General features: G+C 45.2%; 1 protein-coding gene across 2 annotated transcripts in view; it reads right to left on the reverse strand.

Annotated features, from left to right (window-relative positions):
• Positions 1 to 8,752: 8,752 nt before the first annotated feature.
• The window catches only part of grsm (granny smith), a 63,861-nt gene continuing 45,459 nt past the window's right edge, over positions 8,753 to 27,154 (reverse strand). For both annotated transcript variants that reach the window (XM_068358787.1, XM_068358788.1), the window contains exon 11: positions 8,753 to 10,731. In XM_068358787.1, coding sequence (XP_068214888.1) covers positions 10,576 to 10,731 — 156 coding nt within the window. In that variant the 3' untranslated portion in view covers positions 8,753 to 10,575. The remainder of the gene's footprint in view (positions 10,732 to 27,154) is intronic.

Consider the following 27,154-nt stretch of genomic DNA (forward strand, 5'->3'; position numbering starts at 1 on the left):
AGAACTTCAAAAGTTCAAAGTTGGAGCAAATGCTTTTTTGTTGACCAGGCGGACATGAGTCTTTTTATAGTTTATATATAACATATTTGTTGTTGACGTTGTTAATAGTTTATATATGATATATCTCTTTTGACATTACTTTTTTTAGAATGATTTATTGTTAATTTGTTCTCTTCAGTTATTTATTTCCTTATTTCCTTTCCTCACTGGGCTATTTTTCCCTATTGGAGCCCCTGGGCTTATAGCATCTTGCTTTTCCAATTAGGGTTGTAGCTTGGATAGTAATAATAATAATAATAATAATCAGTTGTGGAAAATGAAGATGTGGGACTCCTTAATACAGGAGAGTCCACACACTTTCATGTCCAGACAGGTACCTTGTCATGTATTGACCTATCAATTGTAAGCTCTAATTGCCTTCTCAATTTCGATTAGAGGACGTTAGATGATTGGCATACTAGTGATCATGCACCAATCATTATAAACACCAGCAATGGTCCACCTTTACAGAGATCGCCACAATGGAATCTTGACAAGGCGGACTGGGATAAATTATGTAAGCTAACCGAAAGTGAAGGGGATGTAGAACAGTTTAAAAATATTGATGATGCCATAGACTTATTGAATGGATCTCTCCATACAGCAGGAGTCAATTCAATTCCCAAAACAACAGGGTTATTCAAACGACGACCAGTCCCCTCGTGGTCTTTAGAACTAACTGCCCTTCACAGAGCCACAAGAAGATCTCTAACTAGATTGTGCAAACACAGCACTGAGGAGAATTTAGTTATATACAAGAAATGTAGAGCACAGTTCTGTCGTGCCATGAAAGAAGCTAGGCGCCAGTCGTGGGTGTCTTTTGTTTCCTCCATTAACAGTAGAACACCACCAGCTTCTGTGTGGAGGAAAGTAAAAAAGATAGCAGGAAAATTCACCCCTAACCCACCACCAGTGATGAAGGTGAATGGTCATTATGTGACTGGAGCAACTGAAGTTAGCAATGCCCTGGCTGATCATTTCTCAAATGTATCATGGAAGTGTGTAGCAGCCCCGAGTCACCAGTATAGGAGCATTGAAGAAAAGAAAGTTTTAAATTTTGCAACAGGAAGGGAAGAGTCGTACAATTCTCCTTTTACTGAAAGAGAATTTGATTCTGCACTTTTTACTTTTAATGATACAGCCCCTGAACCCGATGGAATTCCATAAGCAATGATTAAACATGTACCTGTTAATACCATGCTATTTATTTTAAGCATTATTAATAGAATATGGCATGATCATAGTTATCTAAGTGTTTGGGAACTAGCCATTATTTTAGCCTTTTCAAAACTGGGTAAGGATAAGTTTTTGCAACAAACTATCGACCAATTGCATCGACACCTTGCTGATATTAGATCGTGCAGAAGATGGTCAATGCAAGACTGATATGGTACCTGGGAAAGAAAGGTATTTTATCACCTATCCAATGTGGATTTACATTTAGAAAAATGCACTCAACAAATGTGTTGATATGACTTGAGTCCTCTATTCATGAAGCCTTTGCTTCCAAACAGCACCATGTAAGTCTTTTTTTTACCTTGAAAAGACATATGATACTGCATGGTGATATGGTATACTTAAAACCATTCATAATTTGGGATTACGAGGAGAGCTACCGTGTTCATTCAATCATTAATTTTGCATAGATTTTTCTCAAGTTAGAGTGGGGAAGCTCTTATCAGAGAGGAAATGTCAGGAAGGAGGAGTTCTCCAGGTTAGTGTGCTAAGTGTAACCCTATGTGCACTAGCTATTGATGGGATATCCTCCATCATTCTCAATGCTATTGGAATATGATCTCCATATCATTTGCTGGAGCTAGAATGGCAATGGTCAAGAGAAAACTAAACTCTCAATTGACAAAATTATTCAGTGGGTATGGGTTTAAGTTTTTGACAAGCAAAACTACACTTGTCCAATTTTGTCGTATTGGGGATATATACATCAAAGGTCAATGGATTCCATGTATAAATGAAGCTAGATTTTTAGGTTTCATATTTGATTGTAGGCTTACATGGGTTCCTCGCTCAAGGGGACCGTCCACCATGGTGTTTTGGCATACCAACTTTCAGAAATCGAAAATCGTTTTATTGCTTCTATGTACAGGTATGCAGAAACATATCGTACATGCTCTCCAAAAGTTTCAGCCAATTATTTATACAAATAATGAAGATATAGTGGTCTTTAAATGATGACGTCATCCTTACTGCAAAGTCTGCATGACTAAGTTTGACAGAATTGTCTTTGTGTGTTTATTTTTGCATATATATAGTGATTTTTTCACTTATGTTTCGAAATCTGGTACGTCTGGCAGAAATGGAAGGCATTGGTAGAGGGTAGGTGAACGAAAACTACGAGAACAGCAGTCAGAGTTTCCAAAGATGTATAGAAGTTATAATGCATGTGCTTGCTTACTTACAGTTCATATGTATATTGTGTTTTCACCACGTCCTCGGGAACTTCATAGCAATGCCAATGTTACCTAAGGTCATAGAAAGAACAAAAAGTAAGCAGAGAGCAAGAAAAAAGAACCAAGAGGAGAGGGAAACATGAATGAGTACAAAGCTAAAACATGCTAACTAAAACTCGGGCAACAATGAGAGGCCGCTGGCAATTCATGACACCCTAACGCCAAGTGTAATGTAAACTTCTTGTTTAAATACCTTGTTTAGGGTGTGTTTATGTAGGAATAAACAATAAAAGTACAAAGTAAGGTTATCAATCTTGATTTCTTTAAGAAAAGAAGTGAAGATTTGTTGCAAATCTTTGGGAGCGCATAGCTCAAAAACATACTTATTCACACTTGGGTACATTTTTCTCATTGCTTGATTTTAGAGAGAAAGATATCATTGAAAATTGGAATAAAAATCCCATAATTTTGTGTACCAGAATTTTTATTTTCCTTTTTCTCTTTTTATTTCATGAATATTTTACGTCCAGACGAAGAAAATTAAGAAAAAAATTCATTAAAAAATAAGAAAAAAGGAAAATGGAAAATCTGTCACAAAGAATTATTCGATTTATAAAGAAGTTTTGATGGTATGATTTTCAAAACAATTGGTGTCATATTAGTGGAGAAAAATGTACCTAAAATTTTGTTTTAAACCATGATTTTTGCTAATACAGTAATCCCTTGCCATTTAATGTTCTAATGATAACATAGGCATTTATAGGGTTAATATACACTTATTGTTATTATATATACATGTACATGTACACAAAAAAGTGTACGTATTAAAAAAATTGAGAGGAAACCTACTTCGCAGTTCTTCTCCTATCGCGGTCGGTTCTGGTCCCCAATAACAGCGATATGTGAGGAATTACTGTATATCAAAAAGTTTTTGATCAAATGACTTGAAATTTTTATATAATGAAGGTATCATATACTGTATGTCTAAAACATAAAGTATAGAAATTGTGTATTTTGAATAATTAGAAAAAAAAAATTCATGACATGGCAGACGGTCCCCTTAAAGGTATTAAAAGCTAAATGTCTTGAGGCTCTGAATCTTTTAAAAGTATCTTCCCATACATCATGGGGGTGGCAGACTGCAAAACTATTTTAAAGCTATACAAGTCCTTAATTTTTTCAAAAATTAGTTATGGCTGGGAAATATACTCCTCAGCCACCCCAAGTCAACTAAAATTTTTAAATTCTATACACCATACTGGTATTAGATTGGCAAGAACTTAGAACTTCGCCCATTCCAAGCCGCCTTGTTGATACTGGAGAATTACCATTAGACCTTAACAAAAAGTCTTCTATTATTCGGTATTGGTTTAGGTTGCAAAAACTTTCTAATTCTTTATCCTGTTAAGACTGCAAGTCTTGTATGGCACTCAAAATACTTTTAAGTTACAACAAAATCCCCTCAACCGTATGATTTTCGGGTGAAACAATTGATAGATAGTCTTGATATAGTTAGAACTAAGGTGCTTCCATTTAAAGTATCATCAATGCCTCCGTCGAAATTACCTTGGGTATCTTTTTGTAAATATTTTATTGAAGTTAAAAAAAATATGACTGACAGAAGCCCGGTCTCTTTTTATGGAACATGTTGCAGAACCTAAGAAATTGACTTTAATATATATTGATGGCTCCAAATTTGATGCTGGCATTGGATTTGGAGTATATAATAATAGTTGTAATTGTAGAGGTGCACTTCCTTTAACAGCTTCCATATTTACTGCTGAACTATACGTCATACTAACCGCTGTTGAAAAAATAGTGTTGGTAGAGGTGGGTAATTTTATCACTTAGTGATGCAAGGAGTGTCCTTCAAGCTTTAGAAGTTTTCTATTCCAGTAACCCTTTAGTTTTAAAGAATTTAGAATGGCTTTTTATTATTGGACCGAGAGGTATATCAGTTCAGTTTTGTTGGGTTCCAGCTCACATAGGTGTATCTGGAAACGAGAAGGCAGATTTACTAGCAAAGAATGCTGCTGCTGAGTTGCGACTAAAAAGATATCCCATTCTTTGTGATTGTTTTTCTAACATTAAGAATTTGATTTCTAATAGTTGGCAACAGGATTGTGATGGTTCGGTTGAAAATAAGATGCCAGAGGTAACGAATGTTATATCCCCCTGGAAGTATAACATGATGCCTTGAAAGTGGGAGACTACTCTTTGTCGCCTCCACGTTGGTCACACTCGGTTGACACATGAATATCTGCTTACTGGCCAACACCAGCCATATTGCGACGACTGTTTGGTACCCTTGACAGTGAGGCATTTGTTAATAATGCCCCACTTATAATAGTGAAAGAAATATATATCTGTTTAAGGCTTGAGGTGAGGATGGCAGGTTCATCCTTGCCAAGATTCTTGGACATGATGTGTCCTTCCATGCTAGCAGTATTTTAGCTTTACTTCAGAAGCAAGTCTTCTGAAAGCTATTTAACTTTTGAAATATCTATGCTTTTATGGTTTTTATTGAATATTCTTTTATTCTTTATTTATAATAAATGATATCGACATCAATGACCTAAGATGTCAGGATGCCAGAAAACCTCAAATCAATCAATAAGTCAATCACCATTCCCAGATCCCCAGAGTAGGACAACATTGACATTTATGCCTTTCCCTCATTTAAACTAACGAGAAGGGTGCTCAACAAGACAAGATCATCCACAGACCTAGCAATGACCCTCATAGCTCTGCTATGGCATCGTACAGAATTGTTCTCGGACCTTCTTCATCTGCTGACGGAAGTCCCGAGAGAACTCCCTCCACGACGCATCCTACTCGGACAACCTCACATGAGCACGTTCCACAAAGCCGTAGACTGCCTGGAGACTGTCCAGCATCTCCTCACTCTGAGAGGCTTTTTGCAACAAGTTGCAAAGAGGGTTGTGGTCGCCCTTTGGTAACGTCTGTTTGTGATCGCCAGACGGGTTTGATTCTCGCACAAACTCGTTAGTTCTTTTAGTTGCGGCAACCTCACCATCCTTATGAGCTAAAGATGGGGTTAGAGTGAAGCCTATAGGTCTATCTGCTGAGTCCTCCTTGGTTCTAGCTTGGGCGGAGAGTGGGCTTGGGTGCTGAGATGTATATATGGTCAGTCTCTAGGGCATTGACCTACTTGATAGGCCAATGTCACTGTCCCTTGCTTCTGCCATAAATAAGCTGCCTTTAAATCTTTAAACCTCCAGAAGCCTTCAGCTGCTGTTTACTAGGAAAAGTAGACTATCTTCTGTGGTTGGAGTTGTGGAAGGGGTATCTTGTCCCTCGATGCCCCTTTCCAGCAATAGTGTAGTTCCTGAGGGGACCTTTAGGAGGAAAAACTCCTCTTGGTCTTGGCAGTGAAAGGCTACTGCTTGGCCTCTTCGTTGGAATTGTCTCTCCTCATACAGAATTTCAAGCTTACCTGCCTTAGTCAGAAGTTAGACCACCTCCAAAGAATGTGGTTCGCGTCCTGTCCCTGAAGGGTGCACCTTAAAAATCATTCCACCAGACATCAGATCTTCACCTGGCCTTGAAATCGGATTTCCTGCTCGCTTTGGCTTCGGCCAAGAAAGTTGGCAAACTCCGTGGTCTTTCCTGTGACGTCTGTCATTGAAGGCAACGGGGAGAGGTGATGTTCGGCTTTTCCCTGGGTTTATCGCCAAGACTCAAAATCTGAGAGTAGCGGATCCTAGATTCGGTCCCTTTCAGACTGGGAGTCATTGTAATGTAACTGATGATGCAGATCAACTGCTACTTTACTCAGGAGAAGTTTGAGGTACTACCTCAAGAGAACCGCATGAGCTTGCCCCCAAGTGTCAGCACGGGGACGGTCAAGAGAAAGATCACCAAGAACACGATCTCTGTTTGGATTCGCAAAGTCATAGACCAAGCGTTGAACCCTGATCATTATCCACAAAAGAGAGGACCCAGAACTCATGGCGTTAGGGGCATAGGTACGTCCCTAGTGTTCAAGAAAAACTACTGTGACACTGGTCCGACAAGCGGGTTTGTGGAAGCATCAAGACGACCTTCAGCTCCCACTACCTGCAAGACATGACCCACCGGAACATTAAAACATCCTCCATTGGCCCTGTGGATGCTTCACAACAAATGGTTGAAGCACTAAAGGCTCCTTGATGGACAAGTAGCAGATGGTGGAGGGCAGAGTTACCCATGATTAAGTATGGGAAGAATGCCTGGATCTTTCTTTCATCTTCCCCTTTTCAGGGGAACAGCACCTACAGTACTCTGGAAGTTGCCCTCCCCTGCAGAAAAAACCATTTCTCTTGTGTAACCTGATATAGATACATACTTGTTGCGTCCCCATACCCCCGGGCGAGGTGGGATTGGGTAACGTCAATGGTTGGATCAATGATTCTTATGTTTCTGAGAATTCTTAACTAGACTAGTCACACTGCTAGTATCACACAAAATTGCTCGGGCTGCTAAAGCATGCCATTGCACATAGGTTTTAGCGGTGTCAGGGTTTTCCCCCCTTCTATGTCCATAGTGCAAAGGGGGAAAAACCCTGGGTCAAAAGCCTGCCAGTTGGTTAGGATTTGCACCCACCTAAGGACGAGTCTTTCCTAATGAAGAGCGAAAGGGTTTGTATTTAATGACGGAAAAAAATACAAATTTAAAGTAATTTTCATTTTCCCAAGTATACAAACCTTGAGCTCTTTATACAAATTTGGCCTGCCATCCATCACCTATTCCCCCAATAAGTCCTGCATGCCAGCAAAAGTGACGATAGAATACAGATTTGCGTGTGAGCATAGTAGCCAGTACTACCTCCTCCCCTGCTTTTGGCTAGTTTTCCAGCTTTGCCGAAAGTATATTTCCTAATAAAGAGCTCAAGGTTTTTATTGTTAGGAAAAATGCAAATTACTTTAAATTTGTCATGTTGGGATAGGAAATGGAGTGAGCGAGTGGTTTCCATTGAGAGTGGAGCTAAGACAGATATGTGTCATGTTGCTATGGTTGTTCAGTTTGTTTGTTAATGGAGCAGTAAGAAAGGTGAATGCTCAAGTGCTTGGGGGAGGATTGAAACCAATAGATGAGTGATCGTAAGCGGGAGGACTCTGGAGAAGTTGTGTTGGTTAATGAGAGTTTGGAAGTGTGCGCGAGATAAGGAAGTTGCGAGTTAATGTGGGCAAGAGTATGCTCATGGAGATATGCGAGAAGGGAGGATGGTGCTGGATTGAATGTCATGTTGAATGAAAAGATTCTGGAGGAAGTAGATATCAATTCAAGTAATGGGTTCTGTTGCTGCTTCTGCTGCTGCAAATGGTGGAGTGGAAGCAGATGTACAGCTGTGTGTGACTGAAGGATGTAAAGTGTTAGAGATAGTGAAGGGAATGGCAAATGATGAAGGGTTAGGGATGAATGCAAAGAGTTCTGTATGAGTGATTGTACCAACTATGATATATGGATCACAGTTGTGGGGAATTGAATGTGTTCAAGATGTCTGAGGAGTATGGTTGGTGTATCTCAATTGAATTAGGTTATGAATGAAGTGAGGGTTATAACAGGTTTGAGAAATAAATTAGCAGCTAGAATGGTTATGAATGTGTTGAGGTGGTTTGGCCATGTAGAGGATGGAAACTGGTTGTCTGCTGAAGAAGTTGATAAATGCCATTGTTAATTGGAGAGGTGTAAGAGGAAGGCCAAGGTTTACTTGGATGGATGCAGCACAGAAAGCCCTAGGCAACATCATGATAGATGCGAAAGGCAAAAGAGCGTGCTAGAAATAGGAATGAGTGGCAAGTGATTGTGATGCAGTTCCAATAGACCCTGCTGTTATTTTGTCACCTTCGACTGACACCCTAACAATACCAACTAAACTAGACCGTTCCTTGTCAGCTACCTCCAAAAAAGGGGAGGAAGTACCATGGTAGATAGATAGATTTTGCACAATCAAATTGTGAAAATTTTTACACATACCAAAGTCATTGCTCTAATACATTATTGTTATGTCTGCATATTTAAATTATATCATGCGCGCCGTAGGTATTGCAACTGTGTCTACTAACCAAACATTCTTTGCCGAGGCAGAAAACAAATGAATGTAATTGCAGAATTTGGAAATAATTGACAAGACAAATTAATGGTAATGGTCATTTTATAAAATTTTTATTTCTCATTACTTTAATCTTTATTCTACGAAACACTTTTATTGGTTGAAATTAGTAAATTAACTGAAGTGGACATACATATATTGTAAGGGAAGTGAGTCCCATAGTTCATTAAGGGGACAATAAATAACATGATTCTTGCTTGACTTTATTTTTTTTTTTTTTCCTTTTTTACTAGTGGTTACTTTGCAATTCATTAGCATTTCTCAAGAAGCAACATTTATGTTTAACAATATATACGGAAAATCAGGCATCAGAAAATCATATATAGGAATGCAACATATGTTGATTTTTCTAAATTAAATCCTCAGTACTAACATGAAAACCTAGTTAAATTACCTTCGACTCAAATATCGAACCCCCACAACTTTTAATTGCCCCATAAATTGATAGTTTAATATCAGTTGAGTAACCAACTTCGCAAGTTCTTAAGGTTGACGAGACGCAAATAAAATTTTTTCATACTAAAAATACTTTATTTTCTCAAGTTCAAATTAATTATAATTTAGAACTATAAAGAAAATGGTTGTAATTATAACTGTTATATGTCAATATTTAAGTAAGTACGCAAATAATTTTTATCTACAACTTTCTATTGCTAAAATAACAAAAAATAAAAATCGAAACAAACAATTAGATGAAGGCACCTATTGGATGAGGTACAATTTTTCAAGGAGTCCTTGATTTTGCACATGTGCATACAGACTTTAATGAGATGCGTTTTTGTTGATGGGTTATCAATTTAAATTGAGGCTTCTGGTATTTGAAAAAAAGAAGATTATTAAAGTTTAATCTTCAAAACTCAAAATCTGATGCTATAGAAATTCATTATAAAAATAACTTAATTTCCATGTCTCTGGAAGAAACTCCTTACAGTTTTAATTCAAATTGATCTTGACTACTACCTATTTAGTTTTAACTGATTCTATTCAGTCAATTCTAGTATAACATACTTGGGTATAGTTTTACAGTTAATAAACTCTCATATAGTAAACAAATTTTGTAAGACTGGCAGAGTCAAAACTCATTTTAGTAATTTCACTATACCCCAAACAGCAAATTATAAAAATGGGAACAATTCTAACCTTCCAAGACAGTCAAATAATACCTGGGTTTGTCTAAAGAAAATTAACCGAGTAACTTTTTAATGGCCTGTTTAAGTACGACTTCTAAGTATTGTCCACCTTATTCCTAAACAAAAGTGCCGCTATTTCGTGCGGACTCTTAATCTTATATGATACTATAAAGACTGCTCAAATTTCTGAACCAAATGATATTTAATATGGATATGCCTAACCAACTTGTCTTTAAACATGATTATATGCTATATTAGCATTCCAGTAACATAGTTAACTATTATGGCATAGAATTCCCAGTCCACATACACATGCAATTCAATAAGAAGAAAAAAAATACACATGTACAGTATGACTATGCGAGGATGGGTAACCCTTGTTACTTGTACAAAATAATACACGATATGGCACCACTATAACAATGCTTCAAAAGGACTGGCTGCTTTGTGATGGTAAAGGAAGGTCTGAGTCCTTAAACCCTCAATAATAATTATGAAATTTGCTAAACGATTTTATATTTCAAATACAAAGATGAAAAATAAATCACATTTCTGTGGAATTATAAAACATGACATTATGGCTTGAAAATTACATGGTAAAGGAAGGGATTTTTTATGGCTATCTTGTGCATAATAAGATTGAAGAGATCCCAAGATTTGAACATTGTATACAGTGACAACATATTGCATTTTTAAATAAGTTTATTTTACATGTCCTACTACATTAAATTAATGTATTTAGTCAGAACATCAGAACTCCACTGAACAGCAAGCACAGAACTCCTTAAATAAACAGAGTACCATAAATAAATCCTGGTCATGTTTCAACTTTAATATTTGCCCCCTTTTTTAAAAACTTTAAGCTACTATTAATGAGACATTACTAGGATAACCTCATCTTTTTCGATGCCTTGCAATCATTTTCACAATCTCCATTTTCTGCTGATACAGGAGCTAAATTGCGGAATACTCGACTTCGCGAGTAGTGTCCAAAAAGTGTTGGCAGAAGTGCAACACCATAACCTGTAGCTCGTTCTCCCTGAAACATGAACATTGATTAACATTTTGCCCAGTAAATGTTATGAAGAATGTAAAGAGTACTGTACTGTATATTTCCTATAATGGCCCTTGCTATTTTCTTCTTTTTTTTTTTTTTTTTTTTTACTACATAAGGAGCATGTTAACACCATAAGACCTCCATATGATGTAAAGGAAATATATTCTGTAAACTATGTTGGCCTAAAATTTTCTTAAATAAGTATTTACATTATAAGAATTAAATTGTCTTGAAAAAAATTTTTCTTTATGAAACAAACAAAAATTTCTCAAAGATATATAATTCTATGAGTAAAAAATATAAATAATCCTAAATTAATACAAACCATTTTCCCTTATAGGAGTATGATTTCAGCAAAACTGCAATGGCTATTAAAATTTAACTATTTAGTTATAACCACCAGCAGGCAGCAGGGAAGTAGTTAGCCAGTAAGACACTTGATGTTGACTTCAGCTACAAGCAGTACATACAGCCTCTCAAAATGACAAATTCGTAGATAATTTGTATATTTCCTAACTACAAACCTTAGCTATTTAATAGGGGTATTACTTTCGGCGTAGCTGAAATGACGAGCCATTAATTTTTAACGAGGGTTTACTACCCACACCGCTAGTTAGCGGGGGTAGGGGAGGGTAGCTTGCTACTCGCCCCCTTTCACACAACTGTGCTTGAGCTCACTTTGCTTGGAGGTAGGACTTCAAGGGGGATAAGGTTGGCGGGCAAGTTTGGTTAAATAGCTAAGGTTTGTATACTGTAGTTAGGAAACCTCGCAAATTTTTAAGTAATTTGTATTTTTCCTAACATACTTACCTAGAACTACCTTCTTAAGAGTTACTGGTAACTATACCTAACCGACCAGCTTTTTGTATAGTTTACCCTCTTTCTGTTTTCTACGGGGTCAACCTCAGGCAGTGTGATACGTGCCCTGAGGCGACCCGGGGTTGGGCAGCGTGCTAGCTCAGGTCGAATCGTCAGTAATTTTCGTTGGAACAGGTACTACTCGATCCTGCAGGTTCTCGGGGAAGGATGGGTGGGCCATAACCCGAAGGTAGTTCTAGGTAAGTATGTTAGGAAAAATATAAATTACTTAAAAATTTGTGATTTGTTCCAACACGGTTACTTACCTAGAACTACCTTCTTAGGAGACTTACACTTTAGGAGGTGGGAGTGTCCTGCAGGGATCAGAAGTAGACGGAGAGGCACGCGAGAGAGGGAACCTCTAAGTAGGTCTTGGTTCCACGACCACTAGAAAACTGCACGGAAAGTAGGGGAAACTGTCCCAAAAACTCACTTAGTGTCTAATGGTTTACCTTTTCAAAACCAACTCCGATACATGTCCTTTTGAAGGGCGTTCCTTTAAGTGACTAAGGTCTTTTCAACATCTTCCTGGCCCGGACAGTCAGGGGAAGGAAGGAAAGGGGGGTAAGGTTAAGGAAGGAACTAGTGTCTCTTGGCATTAACACCCCCGGTTACCCTGGGGCTATGACCTTAGATCTCTTGAAGGGCCGAAATGATTGGGCCAATGGAAAACCTGTCCAAGGATTTTCTCGAGCAAACTTTGAGATAGTGTTCCGTGAAGGTGAACTGTCTAGACCAGGTCCCAGCCTTCCGGATCTTTCCCACAGCCATGTTTTTCTCCAAGGCCAGGGAGGTGCTCAGACCTCTAATATCATGTGGCCTTGGTTTTCCTGGGAGAGGAGTCCCAGAAGCCTCGTAGGCCCTCTTTATCACCTGTCGCAGCCAGAAAGAGATAGAGTTCTTCGAGACCGGTTTCTTCACCCGGCCTGTTGAGATGAATAAATTTTTGATCTGAGGGCAGAATTTTGCAGTCCCCTCCAGGTATTTTCTTAATGTTATCACGGGACTTAAGAGTAGATTCTTCGGGTTGTCGGAGCGAGGGATGGCTGGCACCGAAAAACCATCAAACCGAGGATCCCAAAACGCCGGGTTCTGCGTCTTCGCCACAAAGCTAGGGACGAACCTAAAGGTAACTTCTCTCCACCCTTTGGAGTGTGAGACCTCGTAAGAGAGGCCGTGTAACTCGCTAACTCTTTTCGCCGAGGCCAGGGCTAAAAGAAATGCTGTTTTAAGGGTGAGTTCCGTCTAGTACGTCCCTGAGAGGTTCGAAGGGTGGCTCTGACAGAACCTTGAGAACTCTGGCTAGGTCCCACTGCGGAACCCGTACCTCCTGGGGGGGACATGCTTGTTCAAAACTGCGCAGAGCATAGAGATGTGCCTTGAGGCTCCCAAGTCAATGCCCCTAAGAAGGAAGACTTGACCCAGGGCTGCTCGAACTCCTTTGATGGCTGGAATGGACGAACCCACGTCGTCTCTCAGGTACACCAGAAAGTCTGCAATGTCCTAGATCGACGCCCCTAAGGGCCTGATGTTCTTGGACGCACACCACTTCACGAAGACTGCCCACTTAGCCTGGTAGACTACTGCCGAGGAATGCCGTAGATAACCCGACATCCTTGCCGCGGTTCTCGATGAGTATCCTTCTTTCTTCAGGAGCTTCTCGATTACCTCCACGCGTGAAGGCGGAGGGATCGAGGGTTTTCGTGCCACCTGTGAAAGTGAGGTTGACGCAGGAGGTCTGGCCTGTTCGGAAGCGGCCAAGGAGGACGAAGAGCTATTTCTTTTAGGTCTGCGAACCAGTCTCTCTCCGGCCACCAGGGCGCTACTAAAGTCATCGACAGGTTGGACGACACTCTCACTCTGTTCAACACTTGCCTGATCAAACTGAAGGGAGGGAAGGCGTACACATCGAGGTCATCCCAGGGATGTTGGAAGGCGTCCTCGAACGCTGCTGACGGGTTTAGGATCGGAGAACAGAACATGGGGAGTTGGGCGTTCAGACGTGTGGCGAATAAGTCTATCACTGGGGAGCCCCACATTAGGATGACTCCCGAGCTACCTCCGGGTGTAGGGTCCACTCTGAACCTATCACTTGACCCGCCCTGCTGAGGCCGTCGGCCATCACATTCCTCTTTCCTGGGATGAACCTTGCCGTCAGTTCTATCCCTTCTTCTGTCACCCACTCAAACAGTTCCGTGGCTAGGGCGCATAAGACCCTTGACTTCATGCCTCCCTGTTTCTTTACATACGCCACTACTGTGGCGTTGTCGCACATTAACGCCAGTGTTTCCTCGCAGGAAGTGTACGAACTGTCGACACGCCCTCAGAACCGCTATCATCTCCAGGATGTTTATATGGAGAGACACCTCCTCGCTGGACCACTGCCCTTTTGTAGATTCCCCTAGCAGATGTGCTCCCAAACCCTCCTTCGATGCGTCCGTGAACAACAGCATCTCCGGGGGATCGGGGGCGAAGGGCTTTCCCTTCTCTGTGTTCGACCTGATGTTCCACCAAAGAAGGGTCTCTCTCGTCTTCGGGAGGACTGGGACTATTTTGTGGGGCTCCTTGCCTTGGGTCCACGACTCCTTCAGATTCCACTGTACCGGGCGGAGCCTGAGTCTCCCTTGCGGTACTAATTTTTCCAGCGAAACCAAATGACCCAGTAACTTCTGCCAGTCCTTGGCCCTCCTGGGTTGTCCCGTCAGGAAGGGTTGAAGGATATGTTCCAGGTTGGCTAACCTCTCCCCTGAGGGGAAGGCTCTTACTAACTGGGTTATAATACCCTGCAGAGGTCGAGCAACATAACGCCTTGCTCCTTCAGTTGTTCCCTTGAGGCAGAAAGAAGCAACCAGTCGTCCAGGTACCTGAGGAGTCGTATGCCTTTCTTGTGTGCGGGGCCGTCGAAAGGCCGAAGCACGGGGTTTTGAACAGCAGGACACTGGACTCCCACTTGATTCAGAGGAACTTCCTGCCGGAGGGGTGCACGGGGATTTGAAAATAGGCATCCTTGAGGTCGAGAGACATGAGGAAATCCCCCTCCCTCAAGGCTGCTAGCACTGTCTTGGGGACGTCCATTTTGAAGTCCGTCTTTGAGACGAACTTGTTGAGGGCTGAGAGATCTATGACCGGCCTCCACCCTCCTGTCGATTTCTCCACAAGTAAGAGCCTGCTGAAGAAACCCGGCCCGGGGTTCTCCACTGTCTCTAAAGCTCCCTTGGCGACCATGGACGCTACTTCCTCTTGTAGTGCTGACCTCTTCAAGGGGTCCTTTGGAACCAGCCACTCGGCCCGATGGGCTGGGATGAGAGGGGGAGGCTCTTCTAGGAAAGGGAGTCTGTAGCCCTCTTTCAGGACCGTCACCGTCCAGGGATCCGCACCGAGATCCAGCCCTGCATGCCAAAAATGTCTGAGGCATCCCCCTACTAGGGGCTCCTGAAGGAGTAGGGGGCCTCTCTTCCTACCTCCTTCTGGAGGAGCGGCCAGAGCGACCTCTCCTAGAGTTACTGTAGGAGGGTCTGAAGGCTGACTGAGGGGCTGCGTTGGTCCTACGGGTGGGCTGCTGAGAGGTTTGAAGCCAAGGAGCTGACGGTGGGTCTCTTCGAGGCAGCAAAGGGGCGGACTGGGAGGAGTGAGGGACGTCCGCTGAGGCTCTTCTAAACATGGGCTTCCTCATAGGGGGGGGGGGGGGGGGCCCTAAGGTCCGTGTCTCTCACCCTCCTCACTTTCTCCATCGTATCCTCCACCAATATGATGGGGGAAATGTCGTTTCCCCACACGGAGGAATTCCTCAGTCTCCTAGCTTCTCTGTCCGGTAACTTCCGCACCAACTTGCTAAGGACAGTATCCCTCTTTCTAAGTACCCAGTTCGTAGCCATAGACAGGGACTGGGACGACAAAAACTTAAAGGCCTTGCCTCCCGAACTAACTAGCTCCTTCAGCGTGGCCTGATTGTCTGGAAGGGAGAGGTCGTGGGACGCCTGAAACCCCACCAAGTCGCAAGACCACCAATCCAACCAGGAGGACACGTAGACAAGGTCCTGTGCCATGTCCTCCATCCTAGAGGCTTCTGACGGGGAAAAGCACACGGGGGCAGTGGTGGCCCCGTCTTCCGAGGCTCCCTGGTTCAGTGAGGTCACCGCTATTCTACCGCACGGGGTCCGCTGCGATGTCCTTCTGGGACGTAGAAACGTTTCTGCGATTTCAGCCCTGGAAGCAGCTTGGAGGAACTCTGGCTTCTGGGGGCCTCCGCCAGTCCTGCCAGGTAGCTATCTATTTTCTCCATCCCCAACTTCACGTCCGGAGCGAGAGGGAGAGACAATGAAGGCTTTTGTTGCACAGGGTTGACAATCATTATGGACAGTCCGGAGAGCACGGCCTTTGCTGCTGAGGGCTTAGGTTTGCCTAATGAACCTTACGGTAGGAGGAGATGTCGTCAGACGAGCACTCCCCTCCTTCCACCAGGTCGTCCGTCACCAGTTCCTCCGTACGGGGGTACTCCGTGACGGTGGGAAAGGCAACGCTGGACGAGTCTGCCTGTGGTATGGGCTGCCCCGTGGGGACGAAGGTATCCATCATGGGAGTACCTTGTTCCACGGGGGACTCCGTGGATGGAGGATTCATGCGGACCGACGGGCGCCCTTGGTGCCTTAGGAAGGCCTCCAAGGTGCCCGTGGTCGACGCTAAGCCTTCCTTCATAAGATACCCGTGGTATGGGCTGCCCCGTGGGGACGAAGGTATCCGTCATGGGAGTACCTTGTTCCACGGGGGACTCCGTGGATGGGGGATCCATGTGGACCGACGGGCGCCATTGGTGCTTTAGGAAGGCCTCCAAGGTGCCCGTGGTCGACGCTAAGCCTTCCTTCATAAGATACCCGTGGTATGGGCTGCCCCGTGGGGACGAAGGTATCCGTCATGGGAGTACCTTGTTCCACGGGGGACCCCGTGGATGGGGGGATCCATGCGAACCGACGGGCGCCCTTGGTGCTTTAGGAAGGCCTCCAAGGTGCCCGTGGTCGACGCTAAGCCTTCCTTCATAAGATACCCGTGGTATGGGCTGCCCCGTGGGGACGAAGGTTTCCGTCATGGGAGTACCTTGTTCCACGGGGGACCCCGTGGATGGGGGGATCCATGCGGACCGACGGGCGCCCTTGGTGCTTTAGGAAGGCCTCCAAGGTGCCCGTGGTCGACGCTAAGCCTTCCTTCATAAGACGTACGTCCTTCCTAAGGGAAGAAGAAGCGGAGGCCACCGTTGGGTTAGTCACTACACGGGGGGCCTGGTTCGACCCCTCTTGCCGGGCGACTGGTCCGAAGGAGGAGGTAGGAGGATGAGACACAGAAGGCGAGGCTCTAGGGAGCCACCCGGAAGCGGCCGCGGCTGTGGTAACCTTAAACAGCTCGTTCCGGGGCACTGTGATGTTCACCCACTCCTTGGACTTGCTCTTCTTGGCTTCCTTCTTAGAGGAAATGTCCAAGACTGCGGGGGGTAATCCTCGACGTTTCTCAGGTGTAGGAGGCTGCAGAAACACGGGGGGGGGGGTAGCGTAGACGAGGAGCGGTTGAAGTACCTGAAATACGCCATGATGCCGGGGAAGAATCTACATTTGGTTTCCCCCACATAGGATCTTCCGAGGAGACGGGACCTGCGGGCACCAAGACCTCGCCTCCTACCCACACTACTCTCAGGCCCCACACTAGACACTTCCCCCACAGGAATATCAGACTCTTGGGGAAGGGCAATGGGCATCTTCCCCGCAACGGACTTGCCTCGTCCCCTACTCTGGGTAGGGGAAGAAGGACGGGAGCTACGGTCTGCCGAGACGTCTAGGGAAACCACAGGCGACGAGACACTGGATTCCTTAGGCGACTTCTTAGCCGCCTTCTTCTTAGTCCCGAAGAGCACCCACTGGATCTCACTCCAGTTAGCACACTCCGGGCACGTAGAGGCAGGGGAACACACTTTCCCCCTACACGTGGAGCACAAGGAGTGGGGATCAATCTCAGGTTTAGAAAGGAAAGCCCCGCAAGACTTCCCAGCCACAGGCCCGGGGCAACGACGAGGATGATCCATAACGCAACGCTAATACACCCAGAGACACAAGGATGCAAAGGGAAAGTGAAAGGGAAACACGTGGGTAACACGCGGTAAGCACAAAGGATCGGGGGACACAAAGGGTCGCACAAGGTAAAAGAGAGCGGGGCGAGATGTTGATCACGCCGTGACCAGAAACTTACTGACGATTCGACCTGAGCTAGCACGCTGCCCGACCCCGGGTCGCCTCAGGGCACGTATCACACTGCCTGAGGTTGACCCCGTAGAAAACGGAGAGGGTAAACTATACAAAAAGCTGGTCAGTTAGGTAGAGTTACCAGTAACTCCTAAGAAGGTAGTTCTAGGTAAGTAACCGTGTTGGAACAAATACAAATTATCTACGAATTTGTCATTTGTTCCGTAACTGGAATACAAACCACGCTATTTAATAGGGGTGACTCACCCATTAGGAAGGGTGGACGTCCCAGCCAGTCTGGCTTTTGGCTTTGCCCGGGGACTCCTTATTTGAGGGTGTAAACACTCAAGAAATAAGGAGTCCCTGAACCTCGGTAAAACCTTGCTACGCAAGGTCTGCGGCCTACGCAAGCTGTGTGTGAAGGTATGAAGAAGCGTGACTCGTCCTAGAAATTTGTTCTGAAATTCTATAGATGGAAACTTGTAGACTAGGACTTTCCCACTACCACCTTGTCAGGGTATGGGGACGTAACAGTATTAATATTAATACTAGGAACACAAGGGAGCATGGTTTACCTGCAGTGGTTTGATGTCAGCTATGCAGAGAACCCAGGATGCTGCTTTCCCCAAGAGAGGGATGATGAAGAAAAGAATAAGGGCCAGTCAAACCTTTTCATACATGCAGACTAAAACCGGGTAACAATGCCCTCAACCTTCTGCTACTTGTCCAATAAGGAGCTTGAGGTTTTAAACCAGCTGTTGTGCAGCCATCACAGGCCCGATAGAGAACGTATCGAGTCTCCTAGATGTTCTGGGAAGAAGGACGGGAGCTACGGTCTGCCGAGACGTCTGGGGAAACCACAGGCGACGAGACACTGGATTCCTTAGGCGACTTCTTAGCCGCCTTCTTCTTAGTCCCGAAGAGCACCCACTGGATCTCACTCCAGTTAGCACACTCCGGGCACGTAGAGGCAGGGGAACACACTTTCCCCCTACACGTGGAGCACAAGGAGTGGGGATCAATCTCAGGTTTAGAAAGGAAAGCCCCGCAAGACTTCCCAGCCACAGGCCCGGGGCAACGACGAGGATGATCCATAACGCAACGCTAATACACCCAGAGACACAAGGATGCAAAGGGAAAGTGAAAGGGAAACACGTGGGTAACACGCGGTAAGCACAAAGGATCGGGGGACACAAAGGGTCGCACAAGGTAAAAGAGAGCGGGGCGAGATGTTGATCACGCCGTGACCAGAAACTTACTGACGATTCGACCTGAGCTAGCACGCTGCCCGACCCCGGGTCGCCTCAGGGCACGTATCACACTGCCTGAGGTTGACCCCGTAGAAAACGGAGAGGGTAAACTATACAAAAAGCTGGTCAGTTAGGTAGAGTTACCAGTAACTCCTAAGAAGGTAGTTCTAGGTAAGTAACCGTGTTGGAACAAATACAAATTATCTACGAATTTGTCATTTGTTCCGTAACTGGAATACAAACCACGCTATTTAATAGGGGTGACTCACCCATTAGGAAGGGTGGACGTCCCAGCCAGTCTGGCTTTTGGCTTTGCCCGGGGACTCCTTATTTGAGGGTGTAAACACTCAAGAAATAAGGAGTCCCTGAACCTCGGTAAAACCTTGCTACGCAAGGTCTGCGGCCTACGCAAGCTGTGTGTGAAGGTATGAAGAAGCGTGACTCGTCCTAGAAATTTGTTCTGAAATTCTATAGATGGAAACTTGTAGACTAGGACTTTCCCACTACCACCTTGTCAGGGTATGGGGACGTAACAGTATTAATATTAATACTAGGAACACAAGGGAGCATGGTTTACCTGCAGTGGTTTGATGTCAGCTATGCAGAGAACCCAGGATGCTGCTTTCCCCAAGAGAGGGATGATGAAGAAAAGAATAAGGGCCAGTCAAACCTTTTCATACATGCAGACTAAAACCGGGTAACAATGCCCTCAACCTTCTGCTACTTGTCCAATAAGGAGCTTGAGGTTTTAAACCAGCTGTTGTGCAGCCATCACAGGCCCGATAGAGAACGTATCGAGTCTCCTGTGGGTCACGTCTTGCAGGTAGTGGAATGTGAACGTTGTTTGCCGTTTACACACCCCAGCTTGAAGAACTTGCATCACTGAAAAGTTTCTTTTGAAGGCCAGGGACGTAGCTATGCCCGACATCATGTGCTCTGGGGCGACATGACAGAGGAGGGTCTGGATTCAGTGCCAGGTCAATGACCCTGCGAATCCATGCAGAAATGGTGTTCTTGGCGACCCTCGTCTTAGTCCTTCCCGTGCTGGCACACGAGGACTGGCTGCGGCTGTTCTTTTGAGCTACAGCCTCAAGCTCCTTACTGGGCATAGTAAGAGATGGTCTAGGTCATCTGTTACAGTACGGAGACCTGAAATCCGGAAGGAGTCGAATTAAGGATCCGTTACTCCTGGATTCTGAATCTAAGCAATAAACTCAAAGACAAAGCTGAACGTTACCTTCCCCCATCCCCTTGAATGGGTGATGTCATACGAGAGACCATGAAGTTCGCTAACTCACTTCGCCGAGGCCAAAGCTAGCAGGAACACCGTCTTCCAGGTTAGGTGGCGATCTGATGCCTGGAGTAATGGTTCATAGGGAGGTCTCTTAAAGAGACCTGAGATCTCGAACCACGTTCCATGGGGGAGGTCTCACTTCCGACTGAGGGCAGGTAAGTTCATAACTCCGTATGAGTAGAGAAAGGAAGGTCTAATGATGAGGAAATGTCCATTCCTTTCAGCCTGAAGGCGAGGCTTAAGGCTGAGCGATAGCCTTTCACTGCCGAGACTAATAGGCGCATTTCTTCACGCAAATACACGAGGAACTACGATACTGTACTGTTGGGATAGTGGCATCGAGTGAAGAGATACCCCTTCCACGACACCAACCACAGAAGACTTTCCACTTTGCCTGGTAGACTGCTGCTAAAGAGTTTTGCAGGTGTCCAGACATCCTGATCGCAACTTGTTGCGAAAATCCTCTATAAGAGAGATGCTGGATAGTCTCCAGGCGTGAAGCTGTAATGAACCTACGGCTTTGCGGAAGATGTTGGTATGTGGTTGTTTGAGTAGATTGTGTCGTGGAGGGAGTTCTCTTGGTGGCTCCGTTGGGAGTTCTCTTGGTGGCTCCATTAGGAGTTGCAGAAGGTCCGGGAACCATTCTGCTTGATGCCATAGCGGAGCTATGAGGGTCATTGAAAGATTGACCAATGTTCTGGTCTTGTTGAGTACCCTCCTCATCAGACAGAACGGGGGGAAAGCCGTAAACGTTGATGTTGTCCCACTGTTGTTGGAAAGTATCTTGCCAGAGAGCTTTGGGGTCTGGGACTGGGGAACAGTACAGCGAGAGCCTTATGTTCAGGGCCGTTACGAAGAGCTCCACAGTCGGAGAACCCCACTAACTCAGGACTTTGTTGGCTACTAGATGATCCAAAGACCACCATGTACCCACTATCTGAGATGGTCTGCTCAGGTTGTCGGCAAGCAAATTCCTTTTGCCCGGAATGAAGCGTGCCGATAGTGGTATCTAGTGGATTTAGGCCCATCTCAGTATCTCTACTGCTAGATGGGATAGTTGCTGTGAAAAATTACCTCTTTGTTTGTTGATGTAGGCCACTACTGTGGTGTTGTCGCTCATCAACACCACAGTGTGACTTGCCAGATACTGTTGGAACTGTTGAAGGGCTAGAAAGACGGCCTTCATCTCTAGGAGATTTATGTGGAGGTACCTTTCTGACTCTGACCAGAGGCCTGAGGTTGTGTGGTGCAGTTAAATAGCTAAGGTTTGTATAGTTAGGAAAAATACAAATTATCTACGAATTTGTCATTTGTTCCGTAACTGGAATACAAACCACGCTATTTAATAGAGGTGACTCACTCATCAGGAAGGGTGGATGTCCCAGCCAGTCTGGCTTTTGGCTTTGCCCGGGGACTCCTTATTTGAGTGTGTAAGCACTCAAAAAATAAGGAGTCCCTGAACCTCGGTAAAACCTTGCTACGCAAGGTCTGCGGCCTACGCAAGCTGTGTGTGAAGGTATGATGAAGCGTGACTCGTCCTAGAAAGTTGTTCTGAAGTTCTTTAGATGGAAACTTGTAGACTAGGACTTTCACACTACCACCTCGTCAGGGTATGGGGACGTAACAGTATTAATATTAATACTAGGAATACAAGGAAGCATGGTTTACCTGCAGTGGTTTGATGTCAGCTATGCAGAGAACCCAGGATGCTGCTTTCCCCAAGAGAGGGATGATGAAGAAAAGAATAAGGGCCAGTCAAACCTTTCCATTCATGCAGACTAAAACCGGGTAACAATGCCCTCAACCTTCTGATACTTGTCCAATAAGGAGCTTGAGGTTTTAAACCAGCTGTTGTGCAGCCATCACAGGACCGATAGAGAACGTATCGAGTCGCCTGTGGGTCACATCTTGCAGGTAGTGGAATGTGAACGTTGTTTGCCGTTTACACACCCCAGCTTGAAGAACCTGCGTCACTGAAAAGTAGCTATGCCCGACATCATGTGCTCTGGGGCGACATGACGGAGGAGGGTCTGGATTCAGTGCCAGGTCAATGACCCTGCGAATCCATGCAGAGATGGTGTTCTTGGCGACCCTCCTCTTAGTCCTTCCCGTACTGACAAATAGTGCTGGCACACGAGGACTGGCTGCGGCTGTTCTTTTGAGGTACAGTCTCAAGCTCCTTACTGGGCATAGTAAGAGATGGTCTAGGTTATCTGTTACAGTACGGAGACCAGAAATCCGGAAGGAGTCGAATTGAGGATCCATTACTCCTGGATTCTGAATCTTAGCAATAAACTCAAAGACAAAGCTGAACGTTACCTTCCCCCATCCCCTTGAATGGGTGATGTCATACGAGAGACCATGAAGTTCGCTGACTCACTTGGCCGAGGCTAAAGCTAGCAGGAACACCGTCTTCCAGGTTAGGTGGCGATCAGATGCCTGGCGTAATGGTTCATAGGGAGGTCTCTTAAAGAGACCTGAGATCTCGAACCACGTTCCATGGGGGAGGTCTCACTTCCGACTGAGGGCAAGTAAGTTTATAACTCCGTATGAGTAGAGAAGGGAAGGTCTAACGATGAGGAAATGTCCATTCCTTTCAGCCTGAAGGCGAGGCTTAAGGCTGAGCGATAGCCTTTCACTGCCGAAACTAATAGGCGCATTTCTTCACGCAAATACATGAGGAACTACAATACTGTTGGGATAGTGGCATCGAGTGGAGAGATACCCCTTCCACGACACCAACCACAGAAGACTTTCCACTTTGCCTGGTAGACTGCTGCTAAAGAGTTTTGCAGGTGTCCAGACATCCTGATCGCAACTTGTTGCGAAAATCCTCTCTAAGAAAGATGCTGGTTAGTCTCCAGGCGTGAAGCCGTAGTGAACCTATGGCTTTGCGGAAGATGTTGGTATGTGGTTGTTTGAGTAGATTGTGTCGTGGAGGGAGTTCTCTTGGTGGCTCCGTTGGGAGTTCTCTTGGTGGCTCCGTTGGGAGTTCTCTTGGTGGCTCCATTAGGAGTTGCAGAAGGTCCGGGAACCATTCTGCTTGATGCCATAGCGGAGCTATGAGGGTCATTGAAAGATTGACCAATGTTCTGGTCTTGTTGAGTACCCTCCTCATCAGACAGAACGGGGGGAAAGGCGTAAACGTTGATGTTGTCCCACCGTTGTTGGAAAGTATCTTGCCAGAGAGCTTTGGGGTCTAGGACTGGGGAACAGTACAGCGAGAGCCTTATGTTCAGGGCCGTTACGAAGAGCTCCACAGTCGGAGAACCCCACAAACTCAGGACTTTGTTGGCTACTAGATGATCCAAAGACCACTAGGTACCCACTATCTGAGATGGTCTGCTCAGGTTGTCGGCGAGCACATTCCTTTTGCCCGGAATGAAGCGTGCCGATAGTGGTATAGAGTGGATTTCGGCTCATCTCAGTATCTCTACTGCTAGACGGGATAGTTGCTGCGAAAAAGTACCTCTTTATTTGTTGATGTAGGCCACTACTGTGGTGTTGTCGCTCATCAACACCACAGAGTGACTTGCCAGGTACTGTTGGAACTGTTGAAGGGCTAGAAAGACGGCCTTCATCTCTAGGAGATTTTTGTGGAGGTACCTTTCTGACTCTGACCAGAGGCCTGAGGTCGTTTGTTTGACAAACTTGTTCAGGGCTGAGAGGTCGATGACTGGTCTCGAGCCTCCAGACGCCTCCTTTACAAGAAAGTCGAGACTGAAGAAGCCTGGGGAACTGTCGAGGACCTCTTAGAGAGCGCTTTTCTTCAACAGGGTCTGGACTTCTGCCCGAAGGGCTTGCCCCCTTGCCGATCCCATGGGAAGGGAGTTCAATGACACTGGATTCGTCGTCAGGGGAGGTAGAGATGTTATGATCACGGAGATTGTCTAGGAATCGGCCCCGAGTTACTTCCACCTGTTTGAGCAACTTTGTAGGCATCCCCCACTGGTGGAAATGCAGGGGGACTGCCTATCCTAGCGTTTGCGGCCTCGGCTGCTCCCTCTAGGATTCTTGCCTCCCTGGAGGACTTTTTGCCTTTCCTTTCTTTGACACCAAGGTCTTCGCTGCTGTTGTCGTCGTAGTGGTCTTGACTGGACAGGACTGCTGTGGTGTTGGAGGCTTATAGGGCTTGGCTGTTAAAGCCCTATGAAGGAGGGAGTCTTGATGAGACTTCCTCCACCTCTCAGCTGCATGTAACACATCCTTAGGCTCAGACAGGAGGGATCCCTCTAGGGAGGAGTGTCTGAGTTTATTGATCTCGGCACTAGGGACCTTCTGATGGAATCTCTCAGCTACTGCATCCCGACATTTCAGGATGGTATTTACCCACAAGTTCGAGATTTGGTGGGCCAGAAACTCGATCGTGCGAGTACCTGTGTGCAAGAATGTTTCCATAGCCTTCCTGGTACGTTCCTTGGAAAAGTCCTCGGAACATATCAGGATACCTAAGTTCCCCAACCAAATATCGACGTGGCTTGCATAGCACACTTAGCAACTTTCTCCTGGTTGAGGATCTCGGCTGCCAAGAATAAGACCTGCCGGTTGGAGTGTCTCTCAAGAGGGACTCCCCTGGTTAGCTCTTCCAGCGAGTGGTGAAGAGGAAGAGCTAAACAAGGCTCCTCTAGGATCTCGAAGTACCTCCTCTGCTGTACGCGAGGAGCTTGTTGGTGGCACTGGAACGGTTGGAGGAGGACATCTCGGAGAGCAGTTGTGAGATCTTGTCTCTGGTACTTTTAACCCCCTGAGACCAGGGCAGGGCTGCACTGGTCTTAGAGGGTTTTTGAGTACCAAAGACACGGTCTAAGACCGTGTCTTTGCCCTCTCGAGGAGGGATCTCTGGGTCAGAAAACCCATTGAGAGCCCTCAGAGTCAGAACTTACCAAACCCCATGTTCTGACTCTTGCTGGTCTCCTCCTGCTGTAGGACTTGCAGCGAAGTCTCCTTCTATCCCTGAAGGCTCTTCTTAGGGAGAGTCGCGGACATTCTCTGAGTGGCTAGTTGGCTCCATCCTAGTCCTAGTAAAGGACTTCGGCAATGTTTTGGGAGTCTTTAGATACCTTCCTGGGAAGGATATAAGACTTCAACATTGACGAGGGTGGCATGTTCCTTCCAATCCCCGACTGAGTAGACCCCTCGGCGAGAAGAGAGGTTTCCTCCATTGGTGTGATAGGGGTTAAGTCTCTCCTCGCATGATTCCCTTTAGGGACGGGAAATCTTCGTCCGAAAGGGAAGGAGAGGCAGTCTGAGGACTAGAAGGAACCTGCTTCGAAGGTTTGCGGGGAGTTAGTTTCGCCCTTGGGGAAGTGACCGCGTCTGGAACTCCTCTTTTTCTCTTTAAAGGGGGTAGAAGAAGCCATGGTTCTGTGTCCCAATTCAGAGAAGACAGGCTTGAAAGCCTGAGTTACGGCTCTGAACCAGGGCTGTTGGCTGACAGACGAGCTATTCCTCCCATACCCCCCCTAACTAGCGGTGTGGGTAGTAAACCCTCGTTAAAAATTAATGGCTCGTCATTTCAGCTACGCCGAAAGTAATACTCCTATTAAATAGCGTGGTTTGTATTCCAGTTACGGAACAATTTTGGCTTTGGTTTCTTTCTATATTAAATGTTTAAGTGTGCAGACATGCAGTTATGTCTAGGGAAACCTGTATGAATTAAATAAAATTACAATCATAAGCAGTTGTTTCCAGATAAAGCTGTAAATGTGTGATAGGTTTATGCGCAAACCATCCATTTAAGTCGGATTTTCCTTCGGTTTTTTCTGTGTGAGGGGGGCAGGAGTGTTTGCAGTCATCCCCCTGCAATGTGTGGCTGTATGATGACAACCTGTACCTACGAAAGTTGGTCTTCTTCAGGCATCACTAGTAACATGTCATTGCGTGAAGATTTTAGTAGCTACCAGCACTTCAGAGGCTGCCAATGTGGTGTCCTCCTGACCCCTGCTTCACGTGTAGAAGAAGGACATGGCACCTACTCATGTTGTTTCTGCTGCTTTTGAATGGGCTCCTCTAGCCTTTTCCCAGTCAAATGCTGTCGTTAGTTTTAAAGATCTCAAATCTGAAGAAGGCTGGCAAGAAAAAGCATGTGCTCTACTTCATCTTTGTTAGATTCTTCAGACATGGCTCATAGATGAAGTCCAAGAATAATTATCTACAGGAGTTGTATAAAACTGACCACTCTCTTCGCCTTTGCATTTAAGAGAGACTGCAATACATACAACTAACTCAGACAGAGAAGGTGTCTCGTACAGGAGCTTATGCTCTTGCTATTTGTGCTTGGCCTTGTACCAAACAAGCATGTGCACTGTCAGCCAGAATAAATGGGGGGGGGGGGAAATAATATTGAAACCAACAGTTGTATCCTCACTTTTATGAGCAACAAGACATTCACTTGCATGAACAGCAATAATACTCAGTTTCCTTGTTATTGTTCTTCTCTTTATCCCCATGTTTCCAAGATACTACCTTCTTCAGTAGGGCACAAGATCACCTATCATCTGTTCTTTCCCTGTGCAGCTACTCCAGGCGGCAAGAATTTCTCATGGTCACATGGGACTGCAATAAAGAACAGCTGGGCATCCAGGAATGTCATTGGTGCCCTTAAGAGCACCAAGATAACTTATACCATCCTCACAACTATGAATCAGAGAATCTACTTCGTCACTCTCTGGGGATATGAGTACGCAGTTCTATTACTGTATCCTTCATCAGGATTTTTTTTTATCCAAAGAGCTTGTATTTGGAAGAAAGAGCCACGTAAGAAAAAAAAAAATTCTTAA

This window comes from Palaemon carinicauda, chromosome 35, assembly GCF_036898095.1.
Source record: "Palaemon carinicauda isolate YSFRI2023 chromosome 35, ASM3689809v2, whole genome shotgun sequence".
Lineage (NCBI taxonomy): Eukaryota > Metazoa > Arthropoda > Malacostraca > Decapoda > Palaemonidae > Palaemon > Palaemon carinicauda.